The sequence below is a fragment of the Paramisgurnus dabryanus genome, chromosome 16, assembly GCF_030506205.2.
Source record: "Paramisgurnus dabryanus chromosome 16, PD_genome_1.1, whole genome shotgun sequence".
In the NCBI taxonomy this organism is placed as follows: Eukaryota; Metazoa; Chordata; class Actinopteri; order Cypriniformes; family Cobitidae; genus Paramisgurnus; species Paramisgurnus dabryanus.
Window position 1 is genome coordinate 32,872,258 of NC_133352.1, and position 13,286 is coordinate 32,885,543.

The window sequence follows — 13,286 nt, forward strand, 5'->3', positions numbered from 1 at the left end:
AGTTGATTGTAACCATTTACTTTCATAGTAGGAAAAACAAATACGATGGAATTTAATGGGTACCATCAACTGTGTGATTATCATAATTTATCAAAATATGAAGAGTTTGGTTCCAAAACGCAATAAATCATTTTTTTTTTGAAAACCACTATTTTCTAAGCACTACGTAAATTTTTCGAAATGCTATAAATCTATTTTATCAATATATAAATGTGCATTTATCTTTGCCATGTTATATTCATTTAGTTGACTAGTGGTAAACACTGATTAAAAAAAATAATTCATCAAAACACTTTATTTGTCATATTAAAAACACTGTCATTGCTGCTGCCATCATTGAGACGTCGTTGCTGAACTTTTTTGACAGCGATCAGCTGTAAAATGGTTTGGTCCTGCTTGAGTTTTGTTGACTCTGAGTAAAATAATGTAAAGTTTTTCATAAGATCCCCTAGGGTCAATGTGTTAGCATGACAGAAGCTTGATGCTGTCAGGAGAACAAGCAATAGCCGGCATTTTTCTTTCGCCAGAGCGCCTCTCACCTAAATTATTCAATTTTGATGGCTTACGTTTCTTCCCCACCACAGAAAACCACAACAGGTTTATCAATGCCATCAAAGTATTATTTCATTTTTGTTTGTTTGTTGATCACGAGGTACAATGTAGATTTTGTGTGTATTCAAAGCCGCGCCATTATTGTTTACAATGCGTGGAATGGTGCGCTGTTATCGGATATCGGATTTTGCATAAAATGAAGAATTGTCCTTTTTAATACTGACCTGGTATAATACTGATTTTGGCAGTTACCATTTTTTTTAAATGGTGTTTACCGCATTTTAGAACCAAACTCTTCATATCTTCTTGATAATTTATCTCGATCACTTCCATAATATTTGCTGTCCTACTATGGAAGTCAATGGTTACAATCAACTTTGTGCTTACCATCATTTATCAAAATATCTTCTTTTGTGTTCAAAAAAAAGAACAACATGAAGGTGAGTAAATGATGACAGAATTTTCATTTTTGGGTGAACTATCCCTTTAAATTGTCACATTCAGTATGCTTTAATTTGGCTTCATCTTGGAACATCTATTCATGCTCCTCTTTCTTTTGTTTCCATTAATAGTGATTCCTTATAGTTAGCATATAGTTCCATACATTGTTTATAATAATGTGTGGTTGACCTTTTACCTCTGCCTTATTGGAAAAGCATTACTTTCCCGCTGTTGAGTTGACCGGGCAGAGAGGAATGTCCTACTTCTGATTAATGATCTGCCCTGAGGAGCTGAGCAGGATGAAGAAAAATAGCAGCCTAGTTAAATACAACTTACTAAAAACTAGAGCCAAATTAAACTGAAATAAATAACAGGATACCGCACATGCAGAGCTTTTAATAGATCCTTGATAAATGGACATTTGTTTGTTTTTAAAAAGTTTAGGAGAATTACAGATCATCTCAGTTATGATTTTAGTATCAACTTTTTTCAAGGTCTCCCAAAATACTAGACCTAAGGGAGATGACATATGGTTGAGATTAGAACCATAAAGTTAATGTGGATCGCATAACTCAGTAATTCAGTCATATTAAACATAGATTTTTGCACACTTTATTTGATATCTTGGTCACTTTGAGTGCCGTTTAAGATATTGATCACATCTAGAACTCTATAGGAAAGTCATAAAGCTCAAATGGTAAAACTTAGTGATAGTAATGTTTAGGTCATGGGTCTCCAACGTTGTTCCTGAAAGGCACCTGTCCTGCATATTTCAGTTTCAACCCTACTCCACACCTGCCTCTAATTTTAAGGTAGCCATGAACAACTTGATTAGAAGGTTCAGGTGTGTTTGATTGGGGTTGGAACAAAAATCTGCAGGACAGGTGCCCTCCAGGAACAGGGTTTGAGACCCATGGTTAAGGTCAGTGTTCTTCACATCCAACCCTGGAGAGCCGGTGCCCTGCAGAGTTTAGCTCCAACCTTAATCATACACACCTACCTGTGATTTTCTAGTGATCATGAAGACATTGATTAGCTTGCTCAGGTGTGTTTGATAAAGGTTGGAGCTAAACTCTGCAGGGCACCGGCTCTACAGGGTTGAATGGGAAGAACACTGCCTAAGACTACGTTTACACGTGGGCGGCTATTTTCATAAACGGACATTTCAACCTCTCCGGTTTCAAAAATAATATTGTGCACACATGTCAGTTTTCAGAAAAGTGTTCATTTACACGTACCCGTGCATATATGGCGTCAAGAGAAGCTCAAGCCCACGTAAGCCAATCACCGGCGGCGCTAGTGGTGACGCGGACTGGTTCTTCTTGTTGGAGGAAGGAGTTGTTGCAGTAGGTGTTCGATTATGTCAAAGTACTGCGAGGGCGATTCGAAATTAGACCTCTACGTGTGATTTCTAAACTCACTCTTGCTGTAAATTGACATTCTGTCATTTCTTGCTAATACAAACACACGAAACGAGCATAAATGTAAACATAGGTCGCACTTTTGACGTAGGTGCGAGCTCTGGCGCATACTGTGACATTGCCTGCTTAAACATCCGTTTGTCTCAGTTTACATGCAACCGTGCAACCGAAGATTTTCAAGATCTCCACTCTGGCCGAAGTTTTTAGAAACAATCGGTTTCAGAGGCGAGTTCTCTGTTTTTGTGTAAACAAGGGGCACAAACGAAGGTAAATCTCTCAATTTTTGTTTTAAGTATAAATCTCCCTAAAGATTTCTCTAAAAACAAGATAAATCCTGGTCATTTAGTTTCTCGAGTTTACCTGTGACTTTGTTAGAATATTTGTACTCACAAACAACCTTTAAAGCTTAAAAATTCAGTGCATATAGATCTCTGCACTCTCTGTATTCCCCAGTGTAACTTACTAAATAATGTAATGTTTGTTTGCACTGCATTAAAGAGAGACGCTGTCACATTGTCTCTCTATCACACGATGTCATAGACCGATTGGCTGTGCTTCCAAACAGCTGCACATTTGCGCTCCTGTCAGGAGAGGTAGACTGGGAGGACAGCATGGCTGAGCAAGAGAGAGAGAGAGCATATGAGGGAGGGGAAACTCCATTCACCATCCCTCGCTGCTTCCCGAACCCCCATTCCCGTTCGCAACACCGTGCTGGGATCTCTCTAATTGCATTCTAGAGGAATTTTCTTGCAGCTGGTGCTTTGGCCGTCAGGAATTGTGAATGACTCTGCCTGAAGGAAGGAGGGATTTAAGGGGAAAATAAGTTTTTCAGAGGAGAAAAGAGAGTTTGGATAGCACTGCAGGCTCTTTTGTCATTTGCTCCCCGTGGATAAGAGACGTCTCTTTCACTTTACTCGCGCACTTTGGCAGCGAAGGTTTGACTGGCTCGAAGCTTGCGAGACAGCGTGTGTAAATAAAGCGATGTGATTCTATTGGCTGGGCAGAGTGCTAGACAGAGAACGAGACTGCTAGAGCGATAGCCCTGAAGGTTTCATTGCAAGAAGTGCACCCTGACTGGATCAACGAGTCTGGATGCGGACAGCTCCTCCGAAAGCGTTAGCATGTGCATTTAAGTATTTGAGTGTGTTTGGTGCCAGGGAGTCGAATCAGACACCACAACCTGAAGAAAGACGAGAAGATGGACCGTGTTCCCATGCTTGCTCTGCATGAGTCACGTCCAGACACAAAAATGTATGTATGAATGTTTATCTTTGTCACAAGTGCTCAAGGCATCGTAGATCTGTTTACGTCTGTTCACACAGTCCTCTCTCCCAGCCTGCTCCTGCAGAACATCAGGACGTCTCCGTGAATTGTTTTTTTAAACGAATTGAGCTCTGCTTTTCCAGGCTTGGATTTGCTTAGAGGGGAGGACTTGGATCTTCAATTTCTGCATGATTAACAGACCCCATGCCCTGCACATGTCAAGAGCGATTGATACTTGCGCTCCATTTTTAAAACTTTCATTTGTTTTTGGAGGGAGCCTTTGTCTTGACGGTTCTGCACTAGTGGACTTAAGCTTTGTTGAATTGTTCTTTTGTCTGAATTTAGGGTTCTTCTCACGGTGAGAAAACCCTCAGCCCCCTGCTCTGACCCCTCTGTCCCCCCCTCTTTTTATTCCGGACGAATCCCCTCCTTCCATCTCCCCCAAAGGAGTCTTATCGTCACCTTTCCCCCTGTACTCCCACCCACCTCCTTGTCTTCGCAGAGCATGTGCGCCTCTTTCCGCACGTGAAGACAGGATTAAGAGCATGGAAGGTAATGCATCGCACACAGATACGGGACCAAGAAGAGGACCCAGAAGCATTCTTAGGGGATTATAAGACACCTTTGATCGTGTGTAACGGTGCATGTGCTTTTCTGCACGTGCCCTTGTCGAATTGTCGAAAGAAGAGTGATAGTGCCATGTTCCAAGGGTGATCTTATTGGTAATATCACAGGGTGGGCAGGGGTGGTGGTGCGTTGGGCTCATCATGAAAAAAACACGCAGCACCACTCTCCAGAGGGCCTGGCCCAGTTCAGAGTTTTCTGACCGGGCTTCCGAGCGCAATCGGTCACGGAGCGAGAAGGACTACAGGCTACATAAACACTACCCTAAACATTTCTTCTCTTACGCCCCCAGAGGATTCCTCATAACAGGTCAGTCACTCTCTGAACTCCACGGGTCAGGTAGAGCTTCATTAATGTATGTGTTTTTAAGCCCGTCTTTGTTTGTCCTTCAACCTTATCTCCCCATTCTGTTACAGAGCCGGTGCAGAATTTGCACAGTTTGCTTTGATGAATCAATGACTTTCATTCTGGCCTTTGAAATGATTATGCCTGTTGTTAGAGATGCAGGTCATCTATTTTTAGTCTTCACTCCACACTGTCTGAACATTTTGTTGTGTGTGAGCGTTGGCTGGGTCTTGTTGGGTCTGGAGCTTTTGCAAAGTGGCCACTCCAAGATTTTAAGAACACTTGATAAACAACAGTTGTTTTGGAATCTGTTCAATTTTACTTCTGTCTGAATGTCAATTATCTTACTAGATTTTAAAAGTTATGATTCATAATTGTTTTTCTGTCTGTGTAAAGCTGTGTTGACTAGTTTATAGTTTATGAGGCTTGTTCAGACCCTTAAGGCAGTCATTACATAACAGGTTAAACTGCATCTGGTATTTTGATCGGTTAAAGGCAGGGTAGGCAGCTCTGGTCTAAAAAACATAAATTCCAAATTTGTTTAAACTGACTTTATATACCAATACATAAGTAAAATGTAAGCACTCTGAAAAAGAGAGTATAAAAATCGAGTGTCTGTACACCTCTCACGACTGTTCTAAACACAGCTCATTTTTCCATTCAATCCACCCCCTCCCTTCTGGGCTTCTTCCAAAGCCACGCCCCCAAAACACATGAACGCGCGACACTGACCGCTCTGGAAGATGCATATTTACCTGAGACAAGCGGAGAAGATGGAGCGCGGTGCATCTGGTGACATCATGTCAGAATCACATGTAATAATAAACCTAACTTTATCACTTTTTGAATATAAACAAAAACGATGGCTTTCAGTACTCACTATCAAGCTATCATATCGATACTGGTAAAGTTTAACATTTATTTGGTTTGATTCGGTAACGAACGAGCTAACGTTAGTTATGTTTGCTAAAACAGGTTGCATTGATACACGTTTTTACATTACCATAATTTACACGGTGATGAATGTGAATTTCGTGTAAGATTCATAACATATACGGTGTGTGGCATGTAAGAGTTTCCACGATGAAAGCATTGCTGTTGACTCTGATGAGGACTACACTCCGGGCACAAGTACCGTATCGTCGGCTCGAGGACAGGTCCGTGGTCGAGGGCGAAGTAGAGGAAGTCGTGCAAGAGGGCGAGCAACCAGGGTCCGAGGAAGTAGAGGGCGAGGACGGGGTGGTCGAAGTGCAGGGCAAGGAGCACTTAGTCTTGGACAAGAGGACCTGAGTCGAGTTTTAAATCTTCAAGCTCAAACAAGGGCATGTGAACAGGTATAAAGCCATATAAAAAAAAATTGAATCATGTTCACAAAAGTTAGGTCCAATTACACCAATATTTACAATTTGTGATCTAATTTGTTATTATATATTCCATTGCAGGCCAGAATTCGAGGACTGAGCCTGGAACAATCTCATCAAGTCCTGGAGCTCTGCCTGACACGTGACCCAAGTCTTATGTTTGATGTTCTGGATAGGATTTCAGAAAATGCTCCTCCACCAGGTCCTCTTGTCTCAGGGCAACCCGCTTGGTGTGTCTGCCAGCGGTGCAGAGAAATGCCTACATTCGTGGAACAAAAGTGCTGTGGACAACATCCTGATTATTGCATTTCCATACTACCACACATGGAAGCCTACATTTTGGAGGAGGGTGTTCTGCGCTTAGCTAGACGCATCTGGAATGACATTCGTGCATTGACTGATAATCCTGAACCAGGACAGAGTAATAGACAGTTCCGTCATGCAGCATACAGGCAATTTGTAGTGTGGCAGTATGGAGCACTAGGACAGGGTCACAGAGTCGTGATTCCAAGTTGCTGTGTCTGGAAGATACGCGACCGTTATCCTGATCCACTGCAACAGTACAGAGGTTTTATCCCTAGTAGAGTGTAAGTGTAATGAGTGCTTTCAAGAACATTCTATCCACTGTGTGAATGAATACATGTACATAGTTTTTGTGTTTTACAGTCTACAATATGTAAATATATTTTTTTTTGGTGTTCTGTACAACATTTTGTTTTTTACAATAAATAATTTGACTGAAAATGATAAATGACTTTTCTTTACACTTGCATCAGAAACCACATTAGATTTCTAAACTATTTATGTATTATTTCTAAAATAACGACAACCAAATGTAGTATGTCACTTGTTTATTTTTATATTACTAAAACTATAACCTCTACAGATATAAAAAACAATCAAAATAACACTATACATAAATAAAGACATGGTGTCTCCAGAGGTGTCTTGAACGGTTGACGGGCCAGACTTCGGACGTAGCATCACATCAACTATGAAGATGATTTATTGTTTTGGCAACAATTGACCTATAAAAAGAATATAACAATTATCTCACTGACATGATTACCAGATTTCATAAACAAACATTACTGATTAAAATTATAACAATATATATCTCATCTATTATGGAAGTAGAGTTTTGAGTGTGTGTTTATCTCGGCCAGAAATGGCCATTATTAGACACATTTTTCTTTCATTCGTTTGCTGAAATCATATGTACTACTACATTTGTATTGGATGAAAAAGGCAGCCATGTGAAATTGTGATTGTATCATGAATTATATAACAACTTCGATTCAAATAACAGTTTCTGAGTTTGATAAGTTGCAGTGAAAACTGTGTTATATGTAATGTTGAAATTTAAATCCTCATTTGAAGTATTTTCAACAAATCCATATAACTCATAAAATAGCTGGTACTACTATAGGTACCAGTATTTAAACAACTCACCTGACCCTCTGCTGACTTGAATTTGCAACAGCTCCTGTGTTGATGGGGCAGGTGCACCAGACAGAACGCCATGTTGACGGGGATCATCAGGTCTCCTGGTTCTGCTTCTAGCCATCCCCTTATTAGCTGATAGCCGTCGAAGGAGGATGGCACGCTGTAGGTCTGCAACGTAGCTGTAGTCCTTCTTCACCTTTACTGAATACAATCTCCACTTCCTGGACTTCTTGTTGTACAGCTTGCTGTACCTGACAATATAGAAAGGTGTATCAGCTTAGTGAAAAGTTTACAATACCATACATCATTCTTTTATACAGCATTTGCACAGAACATGCAATTTTGATAATAAATCAACACCAATTACATTTGTGGTGTGAACAAAAATAATATCTATATGTTTTACACTAGTAAATCTTTTTTGAGTCATCACTTAGACATATATAGAATAAAATGCATAGGAGTACTACCAGTAACACTTACAGAATTGTGCCATCAGCTTTTCTCATGGCTGGTCTATGGACATGGTGGTTGTAATCTAGGCCAGCCAGCATGGTCCGAGCAGCGTACACTGGCGGGGAAAAGCTGAAGCGCTTGCTGGCATACATGAGAACATGGTTGTGAAATGACTCCAAATCTGCAGTCGACCTGATTGCACATTAGATATAAAACATTCAAGATATTTTCTTTCTGGTAATGTTGGTCATGTAATATCAACGCCAATAACGGTACATGTCTTTGACACAGTTTATTAGACTATTTACAATATATAATTATATAAGTAGCAGCTTATGTACCTGAAACGCAGATACTTGGGGACAATCTTCAGCCAGCGTTCATCCAGAATAATTTCGGCCAGCCTCTCATGTGCCACTGAACCACTCTCAATCCAATCCTTCTCCCTGCTGTCAAGCAAGGGGCCATGTTGACACTCACCAAGGGCCCATGTGTGTTCTCCTGTGACATGGTGAAGGAGTCCCACCCACATGTCCTGTGGAAAAACATTTACAAACTGAATTTAAATTCTAAGTGCAGAAACAAGTCACAACTAGATTTTGCACAGACAAAAATGAAAACACAGAATTTTTAGTTTTTAAAAGTGATATTTTGACTAAAGCATTATATATGTGATTGAATGCCATAACTAATAACAAATATACATAATGTATGTTACAAAATGTGTAGATCAAATACCCAGTATATGAGTTATTGCATTTTTAACCCTATAAACTAAAATGAGTGATGACATAAGTTAGTTGATTATATATAATGAACAATAAAAAAAAATCAAAATATTGAAACTGAATAAAGCAACAAAAAATACAATACTTACAATGAACTCTTCATAGGTATCTGCAGTCTTACAGCAGTACCAAAAGTGGTTGCAAATGTCTTTATTCCAAATCTGGAGAATGGCACACCCCTTTTGCTGCCCTGCCTGGATGCATAAACAATTTTTTTATATGTAAACAATATGTAAACTATGATTATGTCAGCATAATTGATGTAGATTATTAAAAAATAAAAAAGCATGGGAGGGTGCTGGTATGCAAGGTTTTTTTGTGATCACTGATGGAGATTTCTTATACTTACGGCATGAATTTTTTTGCACAAGTTTTTGGACCCATGCCAGACGTCCAGTGTGTGGTGGACTCCGCTGTCTTTGTATTTTCCTTTGTCTGGAGGACAAAAGCAGAAATTTAATGCTTACTTAAAAAAAACACAAAACAATATCATGTCATAATCATAGCGGTGTGTTTTTTGTCTGTAATGACTGTAGAGATCTTGATAGTTTCACCAAAACATAAAGACTACAGTAAAGATACTTACTGAAGAGGGCTGATATTTGGGAATGAGCATCAGTACAAATTTCTGTCAAGTTTATTTCTTGACGGAGTGTCTCAAAGGTCCGCTGAAAGCCCTCCTTCTCCATGATAACGGAGTTCCTCTGTGTCTCCCTCTTGTCGATATTGACCATGTAGATTATGTGCTTGGAATCATTTTCCATGGTTGTGTATGTGCAATACTGTGCACAGAATCCAGGACTGTCCATCCGAGCATCACCTTTTATAAGAGAAAGCAAAGGAGCTAACTATACTGTTCAACAATGACATGCTCATTTTATACATATACAACTGCAAAAAAGCACTGGGCAACCGTAGATGAGGTTAGCTCTGTATAAGAAAGGCCCATATCTTTTATTCATATATATATATATATATATATATATATATATATATATATATATATATATATATATATATATATATATATATATATATATATATATATATATATATATATATATATATATATATATATATATATATATATATGTTTTAAAGCAAACAACACAATTTTTTTACATCAACTTGTCTGGCTCCATTTTACCAAGTGATGTGTAGTTACACGTAACTATGTGTAGGGTTGTCACCTTGAGAGTGGTGCTGATGGTCGTTGACCCACACTGCCACCCTTTGAGTCAATACAGTCACATGAGGCAAGATGTGAAAAGGGGTTACATAGCAATCTGGACCTCTTTCTACGAGGTTGCACTACCATTCACACCTTGCCTCTTGTTATTGCATGGTGGATCAACAACCATCTTGTGAAACAGTCTATATTCTTATTTAGCACATATACTGTTTATTTGTGTGTGTATGTAAACTCACCTAGGGCGACAATAGGCCCTTTAGACTGTAGCTGGGCAATGATTTCAGCTCTCTTCTCATTCCAGAACTCCTTTATGGTGTCCACACAGTAGGAGTCTTGTACTCGAAAAAAAGACGACCTCTCCACCATCCCCATATTCATGAATTTAAAGAGAAGGGAAATCTTGGCATAGTTGTTGCCAGACAGCAGTATGTTACAGGCCAACATAAAGTCCCCAGCAAGCATTGCATATTTAAAAAAGGGCTGTGAAGACCATTTCCAAACAGTGTGACCGTTACAACATATCTGAAGAGGACATATTTGGAAAAAGAAAGTTTAAAAATAGATTTAGCTTATATAACACATCTAAAACATTCAAAAATATTCAAAACTTGTTATCAAAACAATAACGCAAGTTCAGACTCACCCATTCCACAATTGCAGCTGTACCCCTGGAATGGATGTTGACCTCAAATGGTTTATGTGCCCCACACTCTACATTTGTGTTTGTGTCCTTAGCAGTACATATGTTCACAGGTAGAACAAGATATTCTGCAAGCAGCTTCAGACAACTGTGGTATGTTATAGATGCTGGCTGGCCAATGATATCATCCTCAACCAGGACTTTAGCAGTCTCTGGGATTGGATGCATGTCTGCAATAGTAGGGTCTTGGGAGTTGTCTTCAGTATCATGCACAGTGTCCTCCATACTAATTGTTGGAAGTGCATCCAGACAAATATGACTCTTCAGAGCACCGCCAGTCCTGTTGTAACACAAACATTTCAAAAACATCTAGCAAAAATATATACATCTTCAATATAATAATCATACAGTATTGTACCTACCGCACACAAATACGTGGCATATAGTCTTCATCATCACTGTCATCATAGTCTGTATCTATTTCCTTTGTTTCTTCTTCTTCAAGTGATGACACAGACTCTGTCTCCATATCAGGACACCAGGTGTTATCTTCCCAGTCGATACTACGTAGTCAAATTTGAAAAGTATATTCAATCTAACAATTTAATTTAAAACATCTTTTCAGTCAACACATCAACTTACGTCGAGTTTTCAATGTTGTTAAATTCATCTTCACTGATGACATCCAAATCCAGTGATGACATACTAAATAAAGATAAATAGATGATGTTACGTTACATCACCACAGGTGGTTGAAGTAATAATGGAGACAATGACTGTAGAGTGAAGTTTGATAAAAAATGTATAAAAATGTCTCACTACTCAATACCTTGCATCCAACTGCTGAATATTTTTATCCTGTACGCTGCTACTATCCAACTCTTCAACTCCAGCTACTGAGAAGTCATCATCTCTGCAAAAATGACAATAAAAACAGATAAACGTGGATTGTTGTAAAAACTGTCACTCGTTCAATGAACGACACAACATACAAGTCTTACCTGTCAGAAAGAGACTCCGCAACAATAGAGGAAACAGGGGGTGGTGGCCTTTTAAATCCACTTTTTGATGGTGTGGACGTTGATATCTCTTTCTCATAACTTAAAAAAAACAATACAATCAACATAACACCATCACCACATATTTTAAATATCTTGTTTACAGATAAACATACACTCAAACAAAACCCTTTTCACAACTGCATTGCACACAAACACACACACACACACACACACACACACACACGCATACAAACACAAACACACACACACACGCATACAAACACACACGCATACAAACACACACACACGCATACAAACACACACACACGCATACAAACACACACACACGCATACAAACACACACACACACACACGCACACAAACACACACATACACACACACACACGCATACAAACACACACACGCGCATACAAACACACACACGCGCATACAAACACAAACACGCGCATACAAACACACACACGCGCATACAAACACACACACGCGCATACAAACACACACACACACACACACACGCATACAAACACACACACACACGCATACAAACACACGCGCGCATGCATGCACGTACATATAAACACGCATAAAAACACACGCGCGCGCGTACACAACACAGTGTGTACGACACACACAGATACAAGAATAAGTAAACTTAACAACAAACCACAGTCGAAAAAACTTTCAGGGTGAACATCGTAAAGTTTAGACAGAGGATAAAGTTAGGTCTAAAACAGCTACTCGGCTCGGCGCTGTATACTAGCGGTTACACAAGCATTTTGATTTCAAAAGTTACATTTTGAGAAATTCAATAAGACAGCTCTCAACTTTAGCTAACATTTAGGCCTATTGATTATTTACCGTCTCGCGGTAACACAGTGGATACCAAAGTAACTCGGTTTTAGCTACGACAGCGTAGTTCTACTAAGTAATGTTATGTTAGCTATATTAGGCAGCTAACTTACGTGTGCTAGTGATACATGCTTCATGAAAACATAAACACAAAAATTGACAATCAAAATGAAAAAGCTAGATTACCTGTCCAGCAGAAATAAAGCCATCATTGCGTCACTTTTCAGCCCCTTGAGATCACGCAGTTCTCGCCATCGCTGGAAAGCCACGCCGATGTTGACTCTTGTTTGGTTTCTTTGTTTATCCAAATACTTTTTGTTTATTGCCTTTTCTTGTACGGTCTTCCTTTTTTTGCCATGTTTGCTTTCGTTCACTGCAAATGCAGGTGCTGTGAGTTTCTCTGCCATACTCTTTCTAGGTTCCGTGCCTCTGCAATCCTCAAATCAAACGTGCGCGCGCATGTGGGCAGATCCTGTAACAGCGGGGGTGGTAGCAACGGTTGCGATACAGAGTGACAGTTGCCCAAGCAAATCATTTTATTCGTCCCGAATGGAAATAATTAGCCGTGTTTCAAACAATTGTGAGAGTTGTACAGACACTCGACTTTTATACTCTATTTTTCAGAGTACTTACATTTTAATTATGTATTAGTATATAAAGACAGTTTAAACAAATGTGGAAAAAAGATTTTTAGACCAGAGCTGCCTACCCTGCCTTTAATTAAGGTTTTCTGTTGGATGTCATTAAACCAGAGAAGTGCATTCCTGGTCCTGGAGGGCCACTGTCCTGCAAAGTTAAGCTCCAACCTTAATCAAACAAACCTGAAAAATCTGATCAAAGACTGAAGGATTTGATAAGGGTTGGAGCTAAACTTTGCAGAAAAGGG

General features: G+C 39.4%; 3 protein-coding genes across 5 annotated transcripts in view; 2 read left to right on the forward strand and 1 right to left on the reverse strand.

Moving 5' to 3' along the window:
- The window catches only part of stox2b (storkhead box 2b), a 93,454-nt gene that overhangs the window by 32,474 nt on the left and 47,694 nt on the right, over window positions 1-13,286 (forward strand). Inside the window, exon 1 of one of the 3 annotated variants that reach the window (XM_065275279.2) lies at window positions 3,213-4,610. The exons of the other annotated variants lie outside the window; for them this stretch is intronic. Coding sequence (XP_065131351.1) covers window positions 4,445-4,610 — 166 coding nt within the window. The 5' untranslated portion in view covers window positions 3,213-4,444. Of the gene's footprint in view, window positions 1-3,212; window positions 4,611-13,286 lie in introns of those variants that run through there. 3 annotated transcript variants of the gene reach the window in all.
- LOC135752604 (uncharacterized) lies at window positions 5,204-6,598 on the forward strand. The gene is made up of 3 exons (XM_065271103.2): window positions 5,204-5,461; window positions 5,720-5,980; window positions 6,089-6,598. The coding sequence occupies exons 1-3, from the start codon at window positions 5,390-5,392 to the stop codon at window positions 6,596-6,598; spliced, it is 843 nt and encodes a 280-aa protein (XP_065127175.1). The 5' UTR covers window positions 5,204-5,389.
- On the reverse strand, window positions 6,787-13,114 carry LOC135762461 (uncharacterized). The gene is made up of 14 exons (XM_065275276.2): window positions 12,587-13,114; window positions 11,531-11,629; window positions 11,359-11,442; window positions 11,172-11,234; window positions 10,952-11,092; window positions 10,533-10,869; window positions 10,126-10,411; window positions 9,284-9,517; window positions 9,047-9,132; window positions 8,787-8,891; window positions 8,251-8,444; window positions 7,937-8,101; window positions 7,460-7,704; window positions 6,787-7,035 (listed from the first exon to the last, which is right to left on the reverse strand). Exons 1-14 carry the CDS (start codon window positions 12,805-12,807, stop codon window positions 7,013-7,015), a joined length of 2,283 nt encoding a protein of 760 aa, XP_065131348.1. The 5' UTR covers window positions 12,808-13,114; the 3' UTR covers window positions 6,787-7,012.